Below are 26,472 nucleotides of genomic sequence, written 5' to 3'. Positions count from 1 at the left end.
GCAGCAGATACTATGACAGACTTAGTTCAAACTAAAAATAACATTACCTTTTGACATTTAGTAATTGTTAATATTTACTGAGTACTTATCAGGTACTACACCAAGCAGTATTAAATGATTCAATATTTAAGGTACCATAAAAAAGTGGTATCATTCTCATTTTATAGGAATATGAAGTGCAGACAAGTTAACTTGCCTAGGGTTACAAAGCTAGTGAGAGCAGGGTTGCAAATCCAGCCCAAATGCTACTGTCAGCATTATGCTGCATTGGTCTTCAGTAAGTTTACTTCAACATTGTGAGAAAAACCAATAAATATTAACTGCCAAAGCATGAACATCTTTAGAACACGATAAGAAGCTGGCTCAACTTGATGCTTTCTGAAAAATAGCTTATTTAAAAATTTTTTCAAATACATACATGCCCCAAACTCTCAAATTTTATATTCGCATGGTAACCATGAGGCGATTTAGAAATTTTCAGTACGTAAAGCAAAAAGCAGTAAGGAGATTTCCCAAAGAAGAAATTTTAAGTGTAGCTTTAAATAACAAATGGTTTCAAGAAGTACTGAATTACTGAAAAGCAGAGAAAGAATTACTATATCTTTCTCAATTCTGGGAGAGAAATAAGCCTTGATGCACTATGTATGTAATAAATTAGCTTCTCTTTTATGAATCTAGAATGGCACCACCTTCATAGGAGCTTGAGAAAACAGCCACACAAATCACTCCTTGTTCTGTGGTTTAGATGAGGAATTCTAGTTGAGAACGGAAGTGTTTTTGAAAGGGGGGGGGGGAAGGTGACCAGAGAAAACTGATAATTCTATTTACTGAAGTCTGTCTAGTCTGCACATTTCATTGTATCCAAATGCATGTTAGTGTGAACAAGCAAAAGAAAATTTACATGGAGGTTGAGTAGATACTTCCCTGAATCTTTAAAAATTAGATTCAACCAAACCTGTCTGTAAATCTATGGGTATGAACCGCAGCAGGGTAGACCATAAGCTGCTTAGTATTCATTAAACCTCTGTACTTTATAGGAAACAGTGCAGACATACACTGGAACTACCTTCCATACAGAATAGACAATTGGGTTAATTAAGAAAGAAGAAAAATGGAGACAAAATGCTGTGGTGCATTAAGGGCACAGGAAGGAAATGATGGGCATCGGCCAGTGAGGAGTAAAAATCACGTTGATGTCCATTTCCCTCACTATTGGATAGAGAGCAATAAACAAAAGATACTGGAAATTTAATGTTGATCCTTCTTTTGATTTAAATTGCCTACCAATGCTGCCTTTGTATCTTGGTAATAGATAACAAAGCTTTAACCAGGGGCCTATATAAGACTTATCAAATAATAATACTGGATTCTGACTTCAATTCTGTTGAAAGCTAACTAAAGAATACTTCCTACTGGCTTAACAATAAAACTCAGCTTTCTATATTTTTTTTGCTTGTGTACTAATTCTGATTCCCATATGAATTCCTACATGAATTTATGAAAGCACGATTTTTCAAAGACTTTTAGTTGCCAGTGTTTTCCAAACAGGATGTCAAGGAGACTGATTGGGGTCACAGAGTAGAAAGCTGCACTGCTCTAGGTAAACTTCAGGTTTCAACAATAGGGCAAGAAAACCAATTCTATAGTTTGAGACTCTTCTTCCCTTCTATTATGTCCAAGGTCAACAGGAGCTAGACCTGTAGAGATTGGAATAACTATTTGATGGAGCCTATACTCAAGAAAAATCGAGATAGCTACCCCTGTTAATTATTTTGAAAAAATGGAGTATCAGAATACACTGTAGGAAGTCAGTAAGGCAGTATAGAAGTAAAACGTTTTAGAAGCACTGACCTAGATTAATGTATGCTTCAGGGAATTAGAAAAAATTTTAGTGACATTTGACACATACATAATGGGATGTTTGACATTGGGTTCTAACTCATCATCTGGTCAATACATGTTTATTAAATGCTTACTGTGTGCTAGATGGGGGAAGGAAGTATAAGACCCCAAAGGAATGAAGTCAATGTCTTTACCTAATCAAGTTTCATAATGTAATAACAGAGTAAATACTATTATGCTCCTAACTCTGATGTGGATGGGGCTTTGGGGGAGATTATCAGGAAAGGCTTCTTGGAGCTAGAAAATATGAGCAGCGTTTTAAGGGACAATTATAAATCAGTTAGGTGAAGAAAAGGCAGAAAAGCCAGAGAAAAAGGCAAGTGTAATTCACAGATGTTAGGGACCCTGGCAATTGGGAAATTGCAAAAAATATGCCTGACGCTAATTTTAACCATGATAGAGAGTGGTCAGAGGAGTAGTTGATGAGGTAGGTAAGGCCCAATTCCCAAGGGGTGTAGAGAGCCATTGCAAGATTTTAAGTAGGGGAATTTCATGATTCCATTAACATTTTAATACATTCATTCTGGTGAGCAATGTGAAGATGGATTAAAAATATTTATGGGATAAATGATGAGGGTAGAGGAACTAGTTTGGAGATTAATCTCTTAATCCAAATGAGAAATTCAACTAAAATCATTGAAAGTAGTTATGGAGGGAAGGGTGCAGATTCTAGAGATACAAAATCTGTAGGACGTAGGTCATGAGAAATATAACTCCTAGATTTACTGTCTGAATAATTGGATAGTGTCATATATTGTAATAGAGGATAAAGGAACAAATTTTGGGGCTGAGTTATGTTCAAGGTGCTTTTACCTCTGGAGAGAGATGTGAGCTATAGATAGTTGAAGCCAAGGTAGTTACTACGTAGTAATATGATGGTAGTATATGTGAAGTTCTTAGAATGATCCCTGACCAAACTAAGTGCTATATAAGTAGAAGTAACAATGATGATGCATGGTGATGATCATAATAATAATGGTTGATTATGAGATCAACCCAGAAGTATACAGAGCATTACTGTCCAATAGAACTTTCTGTGATGATGAGAATGTTCTGTATCTATACTTTCTAATATGGTAGCTACTAGCCACATGTGCCTATGAGAACTTGGAATGCGGCTGCTGCAACTGAGAAACTAAATTTTGAATTTTATTTAATTTGAATGAATTTAAATTGAAAGACCACATGTGGTTACTGGCTATTATATTGGACAGTGCAGATATATAATGAGAAATGAAACAGAGACTCTGGGAGTGAATCAAGTTGATCATAACATGAAAGGAACCACAGAAAAACAATCAAATAGGCAGGATGAAAAACAATATAGGGTAATACTGTCTATAAACACAATTGAAATTCCCTTGAGAGGATGATCTGGGTGAATGGGAGCTGGTAGAGGAGGTTTCCTGGAGGAAGATGGGCTGCAGCTATGAAGTAAAAGAGAGCACTTCAGGAAGACAGAATAGCACAAACAATGGCCAATAAGAAAGAAGAAACAATATGACAAGAAGGTTCACCTTGGCTGGATAAGGAATAAGACGTGAATTGTCTTTGTTTACCAGAGACTGAGAGGGTTCTGGAATGTAGAACTTTCAGTTTAAAAGTGGGACAATCCCAGGATGTGGTACTTTAAATGTTAAAATTAGGAACAGTCCTGGGCAAACTGGGAGGAATTGGTCACTAAAAATGTTAGCTAAATAATGGCAGGTCAAAGTATGAAGGACTTTGACAGAGAGGCATTGACTCTTGATACAACGACTTAGAGGTAGGCTATTATAGCTTTTTTGATTGGAGAGGTGAAAGAAATTAAAGTAGCCTTGGGAAAATTAGTCTGACATAAGAGAAAAGAAGAATTATAAAAAGAGAATCCAATTATTTGGCTACTCTTGTAAACCGAGTCTGAGGTTATTAGGGCTTAAACATCCAAGTTAGAGAAGAAACAGAAACTTATGTTTATTTAATGCCTTCTATACCCCAGGTACTCTATCACAGTTTACATAAATTATCAATTCTCCCTGAAACCCAGATGTGGAAACTTTATAAACTTTAGAAAAGTTGATTGATTTATTTAAGCACTCACCATTTTCCAAATATTTTTTGAGTGCCTGCTATATGACATACAAAGTTCATAATTTATCTTACTAAAGTCAGGGTTTAAAAGTAGATCTGGCTACAAAGTTCATTGTTCATGTTACGTTTTGGAAGTAAGAATTAAAAGGAGGTAATTCAAAGGAATAACAAAAGTGACAAAATTTAATAACACACTGTCAAAATAAAAAATAACTAAGAGTGAAAAATAACTAGAAGATTTCTATGTTGGGAAACTTTAGGAACATGACCTAAGAAACTTGAGAACATGAGAGAGAGAGAAGGAATTTAGATAGCAAAGTCGGATATACTGAGTTTGAGATCATAAAAGGACATTCAAACAGCAGCTGGAAATACAGATAAGAACGCAAGCAAGGATGCCATTTTAGTGCATATTATAATGTGCTAACAGTTATTTGGCCTATATATTTTTAATTAATCTATTTTATTTATAAAATGATAACATCATATGAAAATGCTGATCTGTATATGTATGAGGCTGAATTTCCACAGAAGTATTTTATAGACTTTACTAATTTCTATTTCCATGAAGAAGAGATATTTATAGCAGAGATATTTATATTTATCTCTTTTTCCTCTAAAAGACATATATAACTTATATCATAGCTTTAAGACACATAGCTCAAGAACTTCCTAAACTTTGTTATCTATGCATTAATAGTTTCTCATTTTAAACTTTAAAATTTTCATGCCTTATTTTCACTGATGATCTCTTTTGTATTTCAGATGATCACAGTATGAGGCAGTATATGAGGGTAAGCAGAAATTCACTAGTGTCAACTACAATAGTGTGTTTAAAAAATCTTTTTATTATGGAAATTTAAAAATGTATGCCCAAGTAGACAGAAGTACCCATCATTTTTTTTTCAAAAATTATCTACCAATTCTTTTTCAAGAATTTTTTTGATTAGATAGATTTACCAACTATCCCTGTCAAAGAGAAAGTCATGTGCTTTCCTATGATTTATATATCTGGTCATGTATTTGAACGTCAGAGAGAGGTATGTACTTAATTTTCTCATTTTGACCCAATTTATACACTCGAATTCATTTTTTTAAAAATTCAAAAATGAGGCAGGAGTCAAGAAACTTTGGTAGTAGTAGTTGTAGTGTTTTAAAAAGATACTATTTTTAACAGATTTCTTTACACTACCTCCAAATTCCCAACTATTATACACAAACAGCATGAAAATAATACATATAAAATGAAAGAAAAGAGTGGAACATTACAGGAAAATATATTGAAATAAACAGTAAATCAACTATTAAAGATTTTCTAAGTGACATTTTACATAATAGAAAACCTTAAGTGATTATCTGTGTAGAATATTCATTTTACGAATCTTTATTTTATTACAGTTTCTTCTAGTTTAAACAATTTGTGGTCCTGTTGGTGTTTTAAAAAGGGAAGAACTTTATAAATAGGAAATGCTGCAGTGTTTAAAGTCCAGTTTTCTTCATCCCTTCTTTCCTTCCTCCCTTCCTTCCTTGAATATGTACATCTACTATTATCTGCAATTCAACTGAAACTTCCATTTGCAGAAGCTCTACTCTGTCATCCAGTTGAGGTTTACTTCAATCAGAATTGGTGTTTTACTAGGGTGTTAAGAGTTCAAAGGTCAACCGTGTTGTATGTTATAACTTAAAAAAGCCACTGTTTTCGTTAGGTAACTAAAAGTTCTTAAGCATTAAATAAAAATATAATTTTCAGTCTTTGTCCACTCAATAGGAAAAATCAATTTAGCTTCAAAATTTCAAATGATCTAAATCAACCTTGATACTGGGAAATCTAAGACATTAAAGATCAGTGTTCAAGGGTCCAAGGTAAATTAATTTGGGGGGATCTAGACATTGTTACAAATCTCTAAAGATTTATATCTAGTGCATATTCCAGCTTTTCAAATAAGTCAGAAAAGACCACGATTTCTACAAGAAATAACTAATAAAACCAGTTCTGGTTTTGGTTTAAACTAAGGAAATTCTGAAGCAATTTTTTTCCCCCAAAGGATTTTGGAACAACATTGAAGACTGGTAAAAATTCGGAAAGTGAGTTCTCCCCTTTTTTCTCTTGGTTTGAAGGGATGAACAATAGTGTACAACCAGAGGTACTGATCTCAGTATGGTCATACTTTGTGCATTTTAAATGTAAAGCCAATCCCACAGATCAAGAAATAGTTAGCAGATTATAATTATATTTAAATAAGGTATTACCAGGTGCTCAAAAATATATATTGAATGACTAAAATACAAAATAAGAATAAATTACACAAAGGAATGTCTAATATTGCCTTGAATTAAAGTTTTCTACCATATGAATCCATCTATATCCTCTCCTAAAATAATACCCAAAGCTATATAATCAACCTAACCCAGATGAATATATACTATGAAAATATAAGGCTACTGCATGCCATTCAGAGAGTTAATGACTTTTTAAGAACTCCTGAATAACAGAAACCATGGTGTTTAAGAAAAAACATTTTCTGCAACTCATTCGGCAGCTTTACGACTTTGGATAAGATATCTAACGTCTTTGAGCCTCAGTTTCCTCATCTGTTAAATGAGGATGATAATATCTTTTGCAAACAGAACTGTAATGAAGATTGATTAAGATAAAATAAATGAGATGTCAAACTAATATGGTGACATAGTAAAAAAAATTGTATTTTTTACAAAGGGGCCATCAACTACAAGGAGTAACATTTACTGTGCAGTATTAGCCAGGTAAGGTTAGAAATTATCTTGTTCTTGTACAACTCATGGATAGATTTACTTTTGAACAAAGCTTAGTTTATTTTTTGGTCTTATGAATGTCACAGAAGACAGTGACATGAAATTGGTAATGCCAACCTGTTACACTGGGGTTGGAGAATTTATTTCTATAGTCGTGGGAGTAAGTGAAAATGATGTAAATGTGAGAGAAGGAAGAGAACTAGCCACAGAGGGTTGGCTATCTCTAAAGTGATGCTATAAAATGAATAATGCTCTTTACTGACAGTCCCATCAAGAAGCTTCCATATGAAAAACTGAAACATGAGGGCATTCCCTGCAATTCTTATTACAAAGGTTTAGAGTCTAAAATTTTATGAACAATCATTTACCAATTTAAGATGAAATAGAAAACAATTACAAAAGGATATTTTTGTCTAGATGATTATCATGAATATTAGGCTCCCTAAGGAGTTCTTTATGACATTGGTCTTTATAGCATCATAAATTAAACAGAACACCATCTATGGAGTCCACAGAGATGTGGCATTGAATGGAATGTAGAAACCCTACCACAAGTGACAAAAAGAGAAATACACTTCATGACAAATAAATAAAGCTCATGTGTCACAATGAAAGAAACAAACCCAGATAAAGCCAGAGCTCAACTAAGAGCTGAGTGCTATGGAGCAAATACCACAGCATACACAATCCCATCCCCCAGAAGCCAGTTCCACATTCCAACCTGAGAACCCTCCTGTACACATGCTGTCACAGAGAAAGTAATACCCTGATGGATGCTGTAGGCTGTGATTGGAGATGATGCCAATGGTAGACTTCTTATACACTCTCATGGGAAATGGAGAATTGCCTGGATGAAGTGGCAGAAAGAAATGGGTTATATATTTTTTACACTGGGAATCATAATCCTGGGAAATTAAGAAAAGACCTATGAAAAATATGGTGACGAGATGATATCAATCTTCTTCCAAAAGTCTTTGCTGATATCACAATTCATTTGCCTTTCATTACTTTGCTTCTCCTTACAAATATACATATTTCAAGTAGAAATTAATTCTCCACAAAATCAGTTTTAAGAGAAAAAAATCTGTAACAGTTGCAACTTACAAAAAAAAATTCAAAGAAGGAAGCTGTAATTCTATTGACTCAATAAATTCAACTTTGTGAAACTATGGGTTCAGTTATGCTATTCTTTCAAGGCTTTTTCTTAAATTTTAAAGTGAAAAGATGATATTCTACCTGTGGTCTGCATATACTACCCATTATTTTAGATAGTGTCATCTTTCTGTTTTTTGCATAACATTATAATATTTCTGGTGTCAGAATTAAGCTGACAATACTGGCCTGCACATATTAGCTGTAGTTGCGTGCACAAAGCAAATATGTGTAGAAATATGTTATGTCTCTAAAGTAACAAATTAAGATTTTAAAATTCATCGGCTATTAAAGTCCTTTTATTTACTAGTCATATTTTGAGGTACATAGACTCCTTCTTAGTTACTCAACAGTGCCCCTGTTTTGGAAAGAATATTCAAAGTCTGTTAATAATATTTCAATGAATCTGGCTTATAAAAACAGAAAACCATTTTATGCTCTGGTTTAACACAGTAAGAATAAGAAATGAAACCCCTAAAAAGGCAAAGAACATAGATGTCAAATTTCATGTAAACATTTTGTTAAGAAAACACGAATTTCAGTGATAAACTTTTCTAGATTACAAACACCTTATAAAAATACAAGTATCAAAGAAACTATTTTCCTGAGAAACCTAATCAATCTTTTAAAAAGGGAGAGAATCTTCTGTTTTACATAAAAATAGGGGAATCATATTAACTTTTCGTTTAATAACCAATTTTGGATACTTCCCTGCGTCTGTGGTTAATGAGACAGAATTTTCACTAATGTAATGTAAATCTTCAGCTACCAGAGACAGACCTATACAGGTCTGCAAAATGGAATCTTTGTCTTTAGCTAATATGAGTTTAGCTAATTAACAAATAATCTGGTTCAAAGCAATCTTTATGGAATTAAGGTGGTGGTAACAATCAAGTTGGCTATTTGGGCTTTAAGCATTTTGATGCGATACAGTTACTACCAGAAAAATGTTACTCAGAAACAGTGCAGTATGAAAATATAGAAATTTCCCCCTAAAACAGCTAACTTTTCCCCTTCGGTACCCTCATCCCTTCCAGCCAAATGCGAAGTGCAAGGCAAAATAAATTAAGGCAAAAGGAAAATAAAATAAGAAAAATGGTAAGGGCGAGCATGTTATTGACCATGTAATAAAACACGTGCAAAGTATACCTCAGATACACTATAGGTAGATGAGCACGAGGGAAGCCGAGCCTGGTTTTGCAGTGGGGAAAAGAAAACACTGTTAAAGAGGAAATGATAGTATAGTAAGGGTCTCAGAAGTTTAGATGGCTCTTTCACCAACACATTCGCCAGATAATAAAGTAGCCTTAGAAGCAGACACTTGAGTTTGAAATGTCAAGGTTCAAGCTATTTGAGAACCTCAAGACAAAAAAAAAAAAAAATCTGGCTTATTAAAAAAAAAAAATCCATGACGGAGATGACTCCCTCTGATCAGAATGTGGTATGATCTTGCTGAAAAGATGCTCATTTAAGGTTAATAGAAAAGCAGAATGCTAGTCTATGGCATCACACTGATCTTCACTGGCTTAACACTAGAAAAATACATGTGACATCATTTATAGGATGACTCTACTGTACATCTGCCTATTATTCTTTACAGAGGGCACTAAAGCCAGCTCAGGATTACTAAATCCATATATATATATATATCAATAGACACCAAAAAAGATGTAAAAACTTAAACACAAAACTTCTCCAGACTTATCTTTTATCAGAATGTTTCATTGATTTTTTATACAGATATTTTATATTTAAAACCATGTTTAATCTTGATGACTTTAAATTGATAATTTTCTGGCCTGTTCTTTCTTTCTAGGTTGTCACACTGCCATGTTCAATTCCAGGGCCTCTTCTTTTATTAGGCTTTCACAATGTCATGTGAGCTAAATTTTAAGTATGCATTCTCTACTTACAAAATTCTTCATGAAGTTCCAAAATACAAAGCTAGGGTGGGGAAATGAGGGTATAGGACAAAATGGCATAGTGAAGGAATCAGAAATGCCCTTATTATTTGATTTGTTCTTTAATTGTATTTCCAGAACCCAGCACAGCTGAATGTAGTAGGCACTCAATAAGTGTTTATTGAATGAATATAAACTCTTTTTTTCTATCCTTAAAAATATTGAACCGTGTGACATAATATTCAGAAGGATTTACACTTACCATCACAAAGATTTGTGAGAAAATGTATGACTGCCTCTTAATGGGTTACTTTGACCTAGTTTCCAAAATATGGTCAATTCTCTACATATTAAGAAATTATACCTTTTTTTCCAAACACATACACATCTGATTTTCTTTAGCAGGATGCCATTTCTAAGAAAACCTTGCGCTGCATGTTTGTTCTGTTTCTGTAACTATACCATAAATCTGAAAAACTTTATCTTTCAAAACAGTGTGAGTCTTGTCTTTTTTTTCCTTCTCAGTTCTTCATTTTCTATTACTAGGGAAATTTACTTGTCAAGGAGATCTTTTATTAGTACCTTATTTTTGTATTATTCAGTTCTGAGAAAGGCAATTCTGCAGTAAGCATTACCTCACAGACTTGCTACTCCCACTCTAAATATGTTTTAGGTTCTTGTAGGTGATTTTTGTAAGTATTAGATGAGAATTTTGAGTTTGAAGCACAAAATAGATTTCTGTTATTTTTCAGTAGAACGGAAACATCAGAATTATATTAACTTTACATGTTAAGCGAATTCTAATAAAGTGAAAGGTAGCAAAATTTGCCTATTTTCCACAGAGATAATCTTAAGATTGATTTACTGCCATCTTTATCATTATTGTAGTCTGATCATAAGACATCATATATCAAGGTACTTATAATATTACATATTATAAAATGAATGCATATTATTAATATGAGTAAATGCCAAAATGTCCAAAAATGAAGACTTAAAAGGCTCAAATAATATTCTACATACAAAACCAAAAGACACAGAAATTTGCCTAAAAAAGGAGACTATACAAACTGATGTTTACTCATTGAAAAGGTACTGAATGTTTATTTACCTAAGGACTAATGTTCTAGCTGGTCTACCTCACCTCAAAGTTGGCTGATTCAATGCAGATACCCTCTAGATTTCTAAGTGCTGTATATCAAGATAATATATATTACTTGTTCCTATCTGCATATCTTTTCCGTTTGTACGAAATTTCTTATAGAAGGTGTGATTTTAGGTGAGGTCAAATAGGAAATTCAACAGAAATCAAAAGTTGATCATGGTCTTCCGGGGAACTATCTTTATTTAGTGAGAAGTAATGAAGTAATAAGCAGAAAAATGCAATGTATACAACAAAAATACTTTAAAAACACAATTTTTAAAAAGTTTAAAAGAGCAAAAATGGAATTTATTGTTATACATTAAGGGGTCCCCAAAGAAGATGAATTTACAATCTATACTTTATCCATATGATAGTTTTATATTTGGAGGGCTTAATGGTAATTCTATAGTGAGTTTACTTTGTGTACATGTGTGTATGTGTGTGTGTGCATGTGTGTGGCATGTAAAGAAAGAGTAGCTAGGAAAAAAAAAGGCAATGTAAAAGGGAAGAATAAAAATGTAATGGTAGATTATAGAGAAGCAACTCTTAAACACATGCTTCCATGAAGAATAATCTGAAACCATCCCTGAAAAATGAGCTCTCCTTTTCTCAAGCTCTAAAATGAAGATAAATTCATATAGCCTCTACTATAACCATTTCTTAATCAATGTCATTTTGACACACTAACAAGTTATAGTAGTTCTTGGCAAACTTTTTCTATAAATGGTCAGATAGCAAATATTGTAGGTTTTGCCTGCCATGTGTTCTTTGCTGCAACTGTTCAGCTCTGTTGTTTGTTGTACTGCAAAAACAACCAGATTATATGTAAATAAGTAAGTATAGTTGTGTTTCAATAAAACTTCAAAAAAACTTATTTTTGGACACTAAAATTTGAATTTTATATAATTTGCACATGCCACGAAATGGTCTTTTGATTCCCCCTCATCATTTAAAAATGCAAAAATTATTACTAGCTGTGGCCCACAGAAGAGAAATGGGGTTTGGTCCTAGGGCTATAGTTTGCTGCCCCGAGTTACAGCATTAATTTGATGAATATAAAAGTGCAAGAAAAACCCACCAAAGACAATACATCAAAAATATAAGTGGTGATTGAGAACTAAGGCTGAAATGAAAATACTGATCTTAAAAGATCTATAAAATCAGAACCATCTAATTCGTCATTAATATTAGCCCCATTTTATACCAGTCTTATTTTGGCATTCAGGAAATTGTTAAGCATTTAAAAACCATTATTGAAAAGAAATTGCTTTCTGACTTAATTCAGATACTTTTCTGAAACTTGTTAAAAACATATGTAGTCTTGGTTTAAGTGATAATTCCTCCCTTAACTTTTCCCACTTCAAATAATACCATCTTTTTATTTGTTAGCATAACAAGTACTTATAGTTATCATAATCCTTCTACTTCATCACCTTTCTTTTAAGTTCACTTATGTGCCAATAACCTGTCTTTATAAGTCATCTTCTCTTTTACTGTTTGTGAAGGCCTTTAAAAATTAACACATTTGATTACTTATCTGTATATACTTATAACTAAAAAAAATTTATCATCATATTACATAAACTGAGTGAAAATACAAAATTTGTAGCTGTGAGGTATTCTTACTCCTCTCCTTTCTTTCCTTTCTACTTGTCATTATTTCATGAGAATTTATCTACCTTTTTTCCTGAATATTTTAACATTCAAGCTTTCCAGGACCCTATTTTCCTTAACTAATTAACTTCGATTTTGTAAATTTACCTTGATTTATATTATCTAAACAAAGAATCAGCTTGCATTATCTTACCCTATGTTACCCAGTGTTCAACACTGCTTGAGTTGTTCTTTAATCTTGTGCATGACTTTTAATATTCTTCCTATTAGATTCATGCATTTGATTACATTGAAAATTGTTTTCCTTTATGTGGTCTTATTCTTGTCATTATTCTCAACAGACTAACAGTCTAAGGATTTGTAGTAATTTTTGCAATCGTTAAATTAGGAAAACTCGGCTTAGGTACAAAAATGATAATTTTATTATTAATATTACTAAAAACCCACTTGGGGTTCAGAATACTTCAGCTTCGTACATTGCACAGAAAAAGATGATACATTTTTACTTTATAATTCAACTGTAATACATCTTACTTTTTGCTATAGAAGAGTAAATGTGGGATAAAGAACTATAGAAATATAATTTAATATCATTGATTATCCATAATAAAAATATGCAGGGCTCTTTCCTCTCTATAAAAGTAATATAGTGTATAGATGATACCAATTGAAGCATAAATGATTTAATTAAATCCTTATCCCAAACTTCTGAATGATATCTAACCTTCTACAAATATTAAATATTTAAGTGGCAACATGGTTTTGAATTTTTCATCTTATTGAAATATTTAGCAATATTTCAATTAATTAAAAGGCACCCATGGATTTGCTCTTGTGTGTGAACACCTACAATAAATTTTCACAAAACTGAATGATGACTATATGCCAATTTTCCTCATTTTAGAAACAAAATCTGTGTATATAGCCGTTAGTACTGAGAATAACTTCATTCTGCTTCTAAGCAACATTTTTTAAATATACAAGACATATTTTAAGGCATTCTGGGGTAATAAATGTTAAAAGGGAAGGAGAGAAACTGAACATTCAGCTAAGCATTTGACTTGCATCTTTTCTTAGCTGTACTCTCTAGAGAAAGTACTATTTGCTGATAGTTTTTATCCCCATACTTTTCTAATTAACAGGAATCTTAGAATGATATATCTCAGTATCAATCTTTTTAGAATAAAAGGTAATCAGAACAAAATGTGACCCTGTGAAATGAAACAAAAGATGAAGATACTGAAATTAGTCATTATGTACTGTATCATATAGTATATGTATAGAAAAAAAAGAAATTGAAGAGTAGCATGAGATACACTAATTTGCAAAGCACCAAATTTTTAACTTAATTCAAGTCTAACAGTAACTCCCTATCATATTACCTGAGCAAGTCTCAACTTTCTAGTCTTGGTTTGATTGAAAGAAAAATAATACCAATTCTCATGATTGGTTAGGGAAAGTATGGCACTAAATACTTATATTAATTAATATTATCAGAATCTTTTTAATGGTTCTAGAACAATATCCAGGTATGTTTAGACTGATGCAATCATAAAATTCATGCTAATCTTGTTTTTTTTTTAAATGACAGAATAGATTCTGAGGGTGATTATGGATGATCTTTGAAATTCTTTAAGAATATGCACAGAAAAGAAGGGCTGACTCAAAAGAAAATAGAAAAATGAGACACCTGTGATATTTTCCTTCTCTGTTTAGCTACTAGAATTTAATGTTTGATATTAATAAAAACAACTTTTGACTCTAGTAATCAGAAATTTAATATAGACATATACATAACTATGTATAGCATATAATTAAAAACAAGCTGAGAAACCAGAGAATTATCATATCAGTATTATTTTTTACTCTACCCTTTGTAACAAAACTATTATAGCAATATGAATTGAATGTATGGCAATAATCTTGGGAGAAGTAAATCAGGGCTAGGATTCATAGGGACTTTTAAAAAAGGCTCAGGAATGGAAGGTCAGGGCTAAAGAGAGCCCATTATATTTATTATAATGATTTAACTTCTCTTCTGCCATATTTATGCCATTTTAGAGATTTATTTCCATTTATCTTGAAAAGATATACTCAGTAGAAAGACCAAGTATTCCAAGTCTGAACTATCTATCGGTCACAAAATCTTTTTGCCTATATCATTATATCATGTATGTACAGTACTGAGTGGCTATACGGTATTGTTCTCCTTCACAGTGTTGTACTGTGTATATCTTAGCCTTTATCTCAAGTGTCTGAAAGATGTTACATGATGGTGTTCTGGTGAAGAGGCTTTATTTTTAAACAAAAAATGATATAGTAAATCCAAAAGAATCTGAGTTGAGAGAAGTCTATTAATTCAGAAAAAAGAAATGTGTCCACTTGCCAGAATACCTATGATGACACTCTGACATTGATCATTTTCCTTGACAACTGAAATTGAATCATGAAGGCTCTATCACTTGGATCTAGCCCTTCATTTATTATCCTGCTGACACATCCAACAAGGGGCAGAAGACCCGATCAATGGAAAAGCTCCAAATGAAGCCTCATGAAAAGATCCTTGGAAAAGAAACACAGATTTTGAAAAGAAAGTTTTTATTTTGTAATGGAGCCAGAATGTTATTAAATCAATCGCAATGTTAGTGTAGTTTAGGGGTCCTCTACTCTGCCAATTTAATCTATGTGAGCATGAAGCTGCAGCTAGAAAAGAAAGAAAAGATATAGGGAGAAAAGAGACAGAAAGTAAAAAATATGGAGATGAGAGGACAAACCAATCAGATTTGGAATTACCAGTCAGCAGAAGTTTAGAAAAAAAAAATCACCAAGTGAAATCGTACATTTACTCTGAGAGAGTATCCTTTCACATTGCCTTCTAGGTGATCTCTGAGCTCCTCCAGCTTTCGATGGAGCTACATGTAAACATCAGAAAATGAATTGAAAAAGCAACTTGTTCTTTTCGGTTTTCCTTTTTCCTTTTAAAAATAAGATCATAGCATTATACATTTCTCACTGCCTTTGGCAATCATTTTAACACATCAAAGATCTTTGTATAACAAGAATACATGCTCAACAAACCCGTGACTAGGAAGCTAACATTTTATTTTAATTATTGCATCTTGTCTCCCCAAAGCGTTAGAGAAAATAAACATTATAACTATCTTTATAATCCCCTAGAGATTCACTTTAACATTTTCTTTTAGGTAAAAATGTGGAGTAAATATATTTAGAAATTATGAAATTTGCCTTTTTTCCCCAAACACTTTTTAAGGCTGCATCCATATTAAACTGATTGAACCCTAAATGTATCTTTCGTTCTTATACATAATGTATGTATACTCATAATCATATTGTATATATACTTAAAAACAATAAATGTACAAAAATAACTTGAAGTTCTATACACCCAAAGGTTGAACTTAGAGATAACTAAACACATGCGCACTCACACACACAATCCAGGTTATAGCAGATGGTGCTGCAGTTATGGATGCCATTTGATCTTTATTTCACTATCAGTAATTTCCAGAAGTTATGTCACTCTGCACATTTTCACTTGAATCCGAGTCATACTCCATAGTCTAAACAATAATAGATTTACCTTTCCTTAAAGACACAGGTAAGATATGAAACCTCACAGGGAGACAGTGAGGAATGCTTACTGATATATCATCAGGATACATAAACTAATATTTTTCTGATTAATTTTAACTTGCCTGGTTTTTGAAATAATCAACACTTCCCATTCCTTCTGATTATCCTTAGTGAAATAACAAAAAAAAAATGCTACCTGGTATATAGCAGTGTTAGAGAACAGAGAGGATGGCTTGTCTGGAATAAAGGACACAAACATACAGACACACCTTCATCCATGTGCACTCATGTGCGTGCACACACACAAAAAACAACAAAAAAGTAAAATTAAGAAGGCAGAAGAGGCAAGGAGAGGAAAGAGTGCAGAAATTCGTGCTTCATAAATTGTTAAATGGAAATAAATTGGAAGTGCATAAAATTCTGAAATGATTTAATATTAGGTCTCAAGGTAGTTATTGAATTTGGGGACATTCCAGCGTAGTGAATTATGTCATTTTGATTAATTTAACAGTTACTACTGTTGTAATAACAAGTGGGATTGAGGTATGAGAAGTGGTTAATTTGGGGGGAGAATCGTCTGTGTATTTTAAAAATTCAAATTTTCTAGCTTGCATTTATGGTGGCAGCATTAAAAGTTATCAATGGCTATGTCTGTATTTCTTAAGGGTGATAACTTGTTTATCTTTTTCATGGTGATTAAATGTTAGAGTATCGAGTGCCCACGATATATTGACGCAAGATATTTAACAACTAGCAAATGGGACCATCAGATCAGAAATCTTTAAGTTGTACATTAAGAGATCACTACACAAATGGGCAAACGTTTAGATATATATCAGTCTCTGTTGATTGTTATATCAATTTTTAACTTTAAAATAATAAAACAAAGGGGAGTAACAGTGCTTAAATACTGTTAGCTATGTGTGAGCCCATTATACTAGCATCATATAAAATTCCTTTTTTCTAATTATTAAGATTTTATATATATAAAATACATGTTATTAACTCATAATAATTGTTTTTACGGAATAAACTATAAATAGTAATGACACAAACAAAATTTAATTACTTTTTATAAAAAACGTAAAGAGGGGAGATAATATTCTGAAAATAAATATTAGTTCTCTGTGTAACAGGAACGTAACACATAGTGACATCAGTCAGAGGAACGGTTTACTCTAGAACCCCAAATTATAGGCACCTAAAATAAGGCAGTTGCCCTTTTTGTTTGTGGTGCCATTCAAAGCTAGTTACTTGGCAGCTTGCCTTCAGCTGGTTGCTCTATGTGTAGCTGAAACAAACAAAAAAAAAATATGACCCAACAGCCAGTAAAAATATTAAAATAAAAAAAATGGGATGGTGAAAAATGGAAAAAGCCCCCTTCCTCCCACCACCCTCCAAAAAGGAAGAAGTGTAGGCTATAGACAAAATCTTGCCAAAAAATGTTAGAAACATATTTACTTTGAGGGATCCAACTCTACTAGCAACTCCTTTGCTTTCATCCGGCCGTCTAATTTGCTACAATGAGGGAAGATGGGTAAAAAAGACAGAATAAAGAAAAAGTGAACTTAAAAATTTTCTACGCATTAGTAAATAATACATGCAAAAACATCAATTGACTCTTGAGGTACCTCTTACGAGGTCAAGAAGTTAACTAACCCAGAGGCCATTATGACATGCTCTGCAAATACGCTAGTCACTAGAATTCAATCTTTGTCACTATTCCTGAGATGAAGAAATGGGCACTTACTTTCAGTTATCTTGGGGATTTCTGATGAAGCAGAATCTGGAGTAGTGTTACATTTGCATTTGGCTTATGAAAAACAAAGAATTACAAATATTCCTATGCATATAACTTTGTCTCTTTCAGCGGTCTAGTGTCTATTCCATTATATTATGAGAAAACATCAATGATATGACTAGAAACAGGAATGTTCCCCAAGTGGAAAGATCAGTCCTGACAAGCATCATTCTTGATAGGTGACAGAGTGAATCTCCTCTGCTTGCTGATCCAAGCATTGAGGTTGTTCAGCTGTCACTGAGATTCCCAATTAAACAATTGTGCTGCCCAACCAGAAAATTTTAATGCCAGACCAACGTTAGATACAGTCACTCCCTCAAAGCTTTCTGTATTTCAGCTGAATTTTCCTCTTAGGTAAGACTGGGGAAAAAGTTAAACTGCTATTTTAAAAACTTGTTTCATATCACTATATATAAATGAGAAAAGGAAGATTCTTAAAATACAGTGTTTGTTTTATTAGATGAGGGGTAAACTAGAAATTCCTTTGCTTTTTAATAGAGCTGTAACAAGAACGAATAGTTTGTCTAAAGAGTAAGAAAAAAAAAATAAGGAGGGACAGGAAGGTAACTTCAGACCAAGTGGATTCCTACATGTTCAGGATGACGGTCTCTATTCAGACCAGTGGAGGTCAAGTTGGCCGTGATGCTCCTGCTTGTTGGAGATAGTAGGGAAGTATCAATGTTGATGTCATGTTCTGAGTGTTCAAGTCCTCAGGAAAAATAAGAAAACCTGACCATGCTACAAAACTATAGTTCCTGAAGGCATGCTATAGATTGTCTGTCTTATCCCTTTTAGGACATCTCTGATAACATATGAATATTGCTTAGGAATAAAAATAGAGAAAACTGAGAAAAATTGAATTTTCATTTTGAAAAAAAGCATCTTGGCATATAAGGTGTCAATTTCTGGTTTTATGTGATACAAAGTTATTTACATATTTTTTATTAAATTTATTGGGGTGACATTGGTAAAATTATATACATTAGTAAATTATAGACATTAGTAAAATTATATAGGTTTCAAGTGTACAATTCCATAATACATCATCTATATCTTGCATTGTGTTCATCACCCAGAGTCAGTTCTCCTTCTGTCACCATATATATGACCCCCTTTACCCTCTTCTACTACCCACTTTCCCCCCTTACCCTCTGGAAACCACTAACCTGTTGTCTGTGTCTATGAGTTTCTGTTTGTCTTGTTTGTTTGTTGCTTTCAGTTTTATACCCCATATGAGTGAAATCACCTGGTTCTAGACCTTTTCTGTCTGACTCCTTCACTTAGCATGATAATCTCAAGATCCATCCATGTCATTACAAATGGCAGTGTTTCCTTTTGTTATGGCTGAGCAATATTCCATTGTATATGTACCGCATCTTTTTTATCTGATACAGTTTTTACTAATTCTTCTGTATTAACTAAATGTTATGCTCAAACGATAACCACCAATTCTCATTCTTCTTAGTCAAACAGAATTCTCAAATTTAGAAACAATGGATACGTTAAAACGGCTGCCCTCTTAAAGAGAGGGCCTTGGGAAAGACAGCGAGTTCCTAATATCTAGTTATTCTCCTGTGCTATTTTCTTTGACCTCAGAGAACACCTTTATATCAAAATGTTTCCCATTTAAATGGAAACTCACAATATCTTGATCACAAATATAAACTATGTAGTTTCCTCTAAAAAATTTAGCATAATGCTTCATGCTGCTTTCTGAAAACTTTCAGAAACTGTGAAGACGGTCAGAACTGTTATATTGTAACAAGTGAACACTAATTTCTACATTGTCTTTTATTTCTAGAAGGCTTAAAATTACATCAACTCCAATGACATGAGCTTTTTCAAGGCTACATAGGATGTTAATGACAGATCTAGGAACAACATCCACAGTTCCTGATTTCTAGCTTGAAGTTGTATTCCTATAATGGGCCTGGGAATAAATGGGTTGGACAAAAATTGATGCTTATAAGAGGATATACATATATATAGACACACACATATATATATATGCATATATATGTATATATGTACATACATATCCGTCTATGGAAGAAATTTTATGTTACTATGTTTAATTATGTAAAAAAGTGTTCCTAAACCATTTCAGTTCCAAATGTAAGTGCAAATACAAAAACTTGAAGAATGAATTATAAGAAAAGACAGTCACCATTGAAAACCAAACATAAAAAATAGACTATAATACTAATTTTAAAAAGATTTTTGTAGCAGATAGCTCATTTGTCAATGCTTGATATCAATTTTATGTACATAAATATGACTTTGTAAATTTGTAACTATCATAAGAGGAAGACTTTGGAAAACCAATATGTTATCAAAGCCAGAAGTGGTTGTAATGCAAGTGTCATGTGACTTTTTTTGGCTCCTGAAATAGGCAATACCTAATACTGAAAACCTACAGAAAGAATTTGAAAAAGATTTGTCTCCTAAACTAAAATTTGATTAGTAAAGTCGAACCAATAGATTTTAAAATGTAATGTTCTCATTTATTCTAGCTGACCCTTAATCATCAATTATGATGGAGTAGAACAGAAATTCACAGCTAATACAAATGCCTGTATTATTTTTCTTTGATAAGAACTTAAAAGAAATTAAACAAATTAGCATTTGAATAAGATGCATTAATTTACTCTTGATGATATTATAAAAGCCTCACATTGTTAGCTAATTTTATACATATTTTTCTGTGAGACTAAATATTATCTATCAGTAACTAAGAGAAGTTAAACTGCAAATGTTTATATTACACATAAAATCACTGCAATATAAATGAAGTTTGAAAATAGAATGTAAAGAATGGTAGGGATTACGAGTTGGTTTATATTACTAATTTATTTACATATATTGAAAATTAAAAGGTTAGCTGCAAAAATGTTATCACTAGTAATTTTTCTACCGTGAAGAAATCCTTTCACAAGTATTTCACTGAGATTGTAAATGATATAAACCAGAAGATCAAAACCATTTCAATCTTCTATTGAGCCTCTCAGCTAGAATATTTAACAAAATATTCATTAAAAATAGTCTGAAAATATTGCACTGTATTATTACTTATTCTGCAACATTCTGGGAATCTTTCTTCAGGGATTAATTACTGGGCAATCTAGCCTTAGGAATTAATTACCAGGATGTGGCCTGTAGAGCAGTGAAATCATTCCACTATTTGTATTCACCTTTTAAATAAGAGTTTGGATTCTAGAAATATGCAACAAAAGAGATTATCTGAAGTTAATACAATATGGGTTGTTGATTCGCTTTGATTTAGCCCAATTCTCTAAAACAGAGCTCACTATGAAATCATTTCCACTGCTAACAAGGTAAAGACTTATCTCATCCCATCCTCCCCTCTCTGGCTAATAATAATTAGTTGTGTTATTTTTTTTTATAGCAAACATACAGATTTTGGAGTAGGAAGTCAACTTTATATTAATTTAAAAAATATGAAATTTCAAAGACATTTTAGGCTTGTAGAAGCTTGTAGTGCCTATAACACTGAGTGTATGCATTCACACTTTTCTTTGGTTATAAGATCTTCGGTTTAAACATTTGAGAAAAGGTTGTGTATTTTGTGTTTGTTTAATTCATGAGAGAGCTCAGGTCTACAGAAGTTCAGCGGCTTTCTGGAGACTTATTGATAAAAGAAAAGCACAGCTGGTATTAAATTCTCTGACACTCAGGTCTTTTCATTAAACTTAGGCTCTCACCCATGGAATGACTAATATAGAGCTCTCCTCCTTCTACCATGATATATTTTCTATTGATTTAGATTAAGATTATGTAGATTAAACAAACATTTTTGTTTGTTTGTCCTAGGGGCTGAACTATTTTGTTTTTTAGAATTATCTAACTTATGTTTAGAATTACCCTGAGAGACAAATATTTTTAACCCTATATTATTATGCCTTTTTTTTTTTTTAGTAGGGGCATCAATGACAGGAAATAAAGATTTTTCTTAGAAATTATTTATCTTCCAACCACTATCACTCATTGTATTTTGGTATAGCTATAGATGGTTTCTGGTAGTTATGATTTGGAAAAGGACATTTTAAAAGAAAGTTTTCCTTGAGACCTCAAAATTTAAACAAATTCATGTAAAAAAATATTCTTTAGGAACTAGTTAACATTTCAATTCACTATATTATATTTCAGCCCTTTCAATAAAACTAATGTTTCACTGTAAAACAATTCTGTTTCACTTGTGGCTTATTAAGGCAAGTAAAACAAAATATCAGACATAAAATGCACTAAAAATATCCATTGAATGAATTTCTGAATTAATGTGTGTTTTGTCTTTAATGAAATAGAATGAATGTGGAGAACAGATAATCCTGAAGTTTTGGGTGAGAAAATGCATGACCAATTTTAGAATATGTATCATCTTAAAATATAGAGATCAAGAGAATAGTTTAGTTTCAGATATGCTCTTTATTAAAGTCATGAATGAAACATGACTAGTTAATTATACAGATTTAAATCATGGCTCTGTCTAATAAATACTGCGGCTGAAATACTGATGGCACAGGTTATTTTTGTTGAGCTGTTTTTGCACAAAACATGCCCCAAAGAATTAAAAAGAAGTTTATAGGAATCAAAGCTATTAAACTGAAAGCTAGTATTCCTAATTTCATGATTCCTGGCATTTCTACAGTACTCACTTCCCTATCTTCCTATAACTTGAACAAACTGTAGTGGATACCAAGAGAAATCATTATTTCATTTAACAGAGACAGGCTTGATCTAAATAAGAAAGATCTTAAATGAAGATAGGACATTTTTTAGCTGATAATCTCTAACTTTATGTAGTAACGTGGAACTCAGTCTTAATAAATAAATGTAAATTATTTTATATTAATTGGACATTAATATAATATCAGAGAGGAGGGCTGAACAGAATGATAATATTTATTCAGTCAGTATATAAATTTATTTCAAAGAAACTGATTTATAGGCCTACAAGGAACTTTATAGGTTACTTAATTTAATACCACGGTGTTACAGATCTAGAAACTGAGGTCTATTAGTTCTCAAAATGTTATAAAGGGCAGACTAGGGCTGGTCTTCAATATTTAGTGCCTCATAGTGCAATACTTTTACATACTCAATGTTGTTAAGTTTTCAAACAACTTTGGATCCATAATTTTTAAATGTCTGCCAGTTACTAAGTCAAATGCAAATGCTAAAACTGCTTCTTCCAGAATATCATTAAAATGAATTCATCAAGATGCAAAAATGATCTCTACTTGGTATCCATGTAAATTATAGGAATCAATGACCTTAAAGTTCTGCATATACTTTTAACAAAGGTAGAATTAATACAAGTTGCTAAGCTCAATTAAGATAAGACTCTAAAACATTTAACTTCCAGAAGATTATCACAGCATTGTTTTTAAAACATATGAAATATCCAAAACAGGGGCTAGTAAAAAAAAAAATGCTACATCCACAAATTAGAACAGCTAACAATATTAATAATAAAGTTGCAGAAGATTTTTTAAAAACATGTAATATGAACATATTACTAGATGAATGAGATAGGCTCATATTACTAGATGAACGAGACAGGTTAAAATATTAGTTTAATAATTATAACTAACCTTTAGTGAGCATTTCTTATATTTCAAAGACTGTGATAGTGATTTATATGAATTTTAAAATTTAAATTTTAAAACAACTCTATGAGGCAAATGGTGTTATTATTTTTCATTTTACAGATGAGATAATTAAGTTTATAGAGGTGAAGTAACTTTCCGAAGGCCATACATCTAGTAGTGATAAAGCTGAGATTCATCATCAGGCCTGTCAAACTCCAGAACCTGAGCTCTTATTCACTGCCTTCCCATTATGATTCATTTATATAAAATATTTGAATGCACAGGAAAAAATAACAGAATGATCTACAGCAAAATTTTGACAGTCATTATTAAGGGTAGTCTTACAGGAAGTTTTTTTTCTTATATGAGTTTTCTAGATTTTCTAAAATGCGCAGGCATATTTTTTTTTGTTTTTGTTTTTTAAATAGAAGAAGAGTCTTGCTATTTATAGACTGTTTAAGCTATAAAACTGTTAACTCTATAGCTAATAATTTCTGGTGAGCTATATCTTCTCATACTAATTAATCAAATGTCATTTGCAAGTTCAGATTTCAGAGTGGCAATTATACATTTCACAGTTAAGTTATACTTAGCTTCAATGATAAATATAATTCTGTGAACACTAAATAATTAGAAAACGATGGGGAATTCCATTTTCAATTATCATTATATATAAAGGCAGAAGGGACACTTAATCAGATGAAAGAAGAAACAAAAATCAACGTAAAATCATATATAGTTAGAAGAATGTCATAGAGCAACCATTTAAAATGATTTGTAAGTTCAAAACTAATAGCTAAAATATATTATTATCTAATTTCAGTTTTATCAAAATATGAAATACTTTACTATACTGAGTAGTGCCTTTCTCATTAAAAAAGTACATGAGCTCCATCCTTTATTCGAAAGTCTCAGAAACCTGTTTTGCTATCAAACCACAATTAGCAAAACAAATATGTTGTTATAAAGGAGGAGAAACTAGACAATAATGAACAAGAGTGGAAATCAGTTACTCAAAAATCTACAGGAGCCAGTCATTCAATGCAAATGAGTAAAGTAGCCTGGAGGGTGTAAAGAATGCCAGCTGAGTACTGACATATGTCAGTGCTGGCCCAGTACTGTCCATCCGATTTTTTTCAGGAAAAGCTAAAAAACTGTATTTTTATTTAAAAGCTCACCAATTTTAAATATTCTAAACTGATTTTTACAAAAGAGCCATCCCCAATTATATCCATAATAAAATGTTCTTCCAACAACTAGGTTATGACTTAAAAGAGGGCTCTCGGTGTATTTATTAGTGGACAGAATAACCTGGGGAAAATTAGTTGTTATCCAATTGCAGAAGTAGTATCACATTGGAAATGAGGAGTTAGCTGGGAATTACAATTTTTGATTTAGTATCTTCAAAAGACTTCGTGAAGTCACTCATTTTGAATCAGAGAAGAGAAACTCTGTTCCCTGCTGGATCACAGCGTGAGGGTGATTCGTTTATAATGTTTATGGATGGTACTGGTGGTCATTTATATAAAGGATAATATCTCTGGACTGAGAATATCACCATAACGTTGTTTTAATGGAAAATGAGGAAAAATAGGATTCAAAATATACAGTTTTGACCGAGGATATTTTTAAGAAACATAAGCCAGTTGGTCCACAGTCCCATGAGAGTCCCTAAAACCCTTTCAGGAGTCCGCAGGGCCAAATTATTTTAATAACAGTAGTGAGACATTATTTGCCTTTTTCACGATGTTGACAGTTTCACTGATGGTACAAAAGCAGTGGTGGGTTGGGACCTTAGTGCAAATCAAGACAGTGGATACAAATAATATGAATAATCATTATATTATCCACTACCATGTACCAACAGTTAAAAATATTTAAGTTTCAAAAGAGAAAAGCTAGTTTCATTTAACATTGTCCTCAATGAAACAGTAAATACTAATTTAACTTAATGTAAACTTGTCTCTTGAATGTGGCAAAATGAGAAGTACAAATAAAATACTACTGCTGCATACAAAAAGATGACTGTCTCAAGGAAAAGCACTTATATAATTGTTTGAGTTGCAAGCTGAACTAGCCTTTTTGCACAGAACACCATTTTTACTTGAAAGAATGAAAAAATACTGACAAACTGATTTTTCAGACTTACATATTTGGTAGATGTATTCTTGAAAATGAATGGAATGAGCCTATCCCTTCAAGAAAAACAGATAGGAATTGTTGTTTTGCCAAAGATAAAATTCTAGCTTTTAAGCAAAAATTAGAATTCTGAAAACATACATTACTGTCAGCTTGACAGCTTTCAGTACTTCCAAGTCTTTTTTGATGAGCTTGGTAGTTACATTAATGAAAAAAATTTTTTGATGTAATATAACGAAATATGTCAACACTTGGAATAACTTATATTTTCCAAGTGACCAAGAAATGTGTTCCAAAATCATGCCTGGGTTTAAGATCCACTCAAAGTTCAAGAAAGACCAATGGATTTTAATATACCAGAATATGGAATGGGATTAGGTTCCACACTTCAACTAACGTTTGATAGACTATCTATAGATTGCAAATTTTAGGTGTAGTTTCAAAGAATATTCAAAATTATCTGGAAATGCTATTAAAATAGTCCCTCCTTTTCTAACTACATAATTGTGATTTGTTTCTTCATATTTTTCAACCAAAACAAAATATCACAAGAGACTGAGCACAGAAGCAGATGTGAGAATCCAGCTGTCTTTTATTAAACCAAACAGTGAAATATATTTTTAAAAATATACATCTGTTTCAATGGAATGTTTTGGAAAATATTTTTTCATAACAATGTTATTTATATTGACATATAAAATCTTATTATTCTTATTTTGAAGCAAATAAGTTATTAAAAACTTCTCAGTTTTAATTTCTAGTACCGTAAATATT

At 32.2% G+C, this 26,472-nt stretch overlaps 1 protein-coding gene across 26 annotated transcripts in view; it reads right to left on the bottom strand.

The window, feature by feature from the left end:
* GPHN (gephyrin) overlaps positions 1-26,472 on the bottom strand; it is a 455,320-nt gene that overhangs the window by 141,070 nt on the left and 287,778 nt on the right. For 8 of the 26 annotated variants that reach the window (XM_081049702.1, XM_081049722.1, XM_081049713.1 and 5 more), the window contains 2 exons: positions 17,611-17,667; positions 15,396-15,467 (listed from right to left, as the gene is read on the bottom strand). The exons of 10 other annotated variants lie outside the window; for them this stretch is intronic. In XM_081049702.1, coding sequence (XP_080905828.1) covers positions 15,396-15,467; positions 17,611-17,667 — 129 coding nt within the window. Of the gene's footprint in view, positions 1-9,045; positions 9,088-15,395; positions 15,468-17,610; positions 17,668-26,472 lie in introns of all 26 variants that reach the window. 8 more of the 26 variants (XM_081049725.1, XM_081049726.1, XM_081049703.1 and 5 more) reach the window with 2 other exon arrangements.

This window comes from Rhinolophus hipposideros (assembly GCF_964194185.1).
Source record: "Rhinolophus hipposideros genome assembly, chromosome: 5".
Classification (NCBI taxonomy): Eukaryota; Metazoa; Chordata; class Mammalia; order Chiroptera; family Rhinolophidae; genus Rhinolophus; species Rhinolophus hipposideros.
The sequence above is the reverse complement of the archived record's forward strand: the minus strand, read 5'-3'. Positions and strand labels throughout refer to the sequence as shown.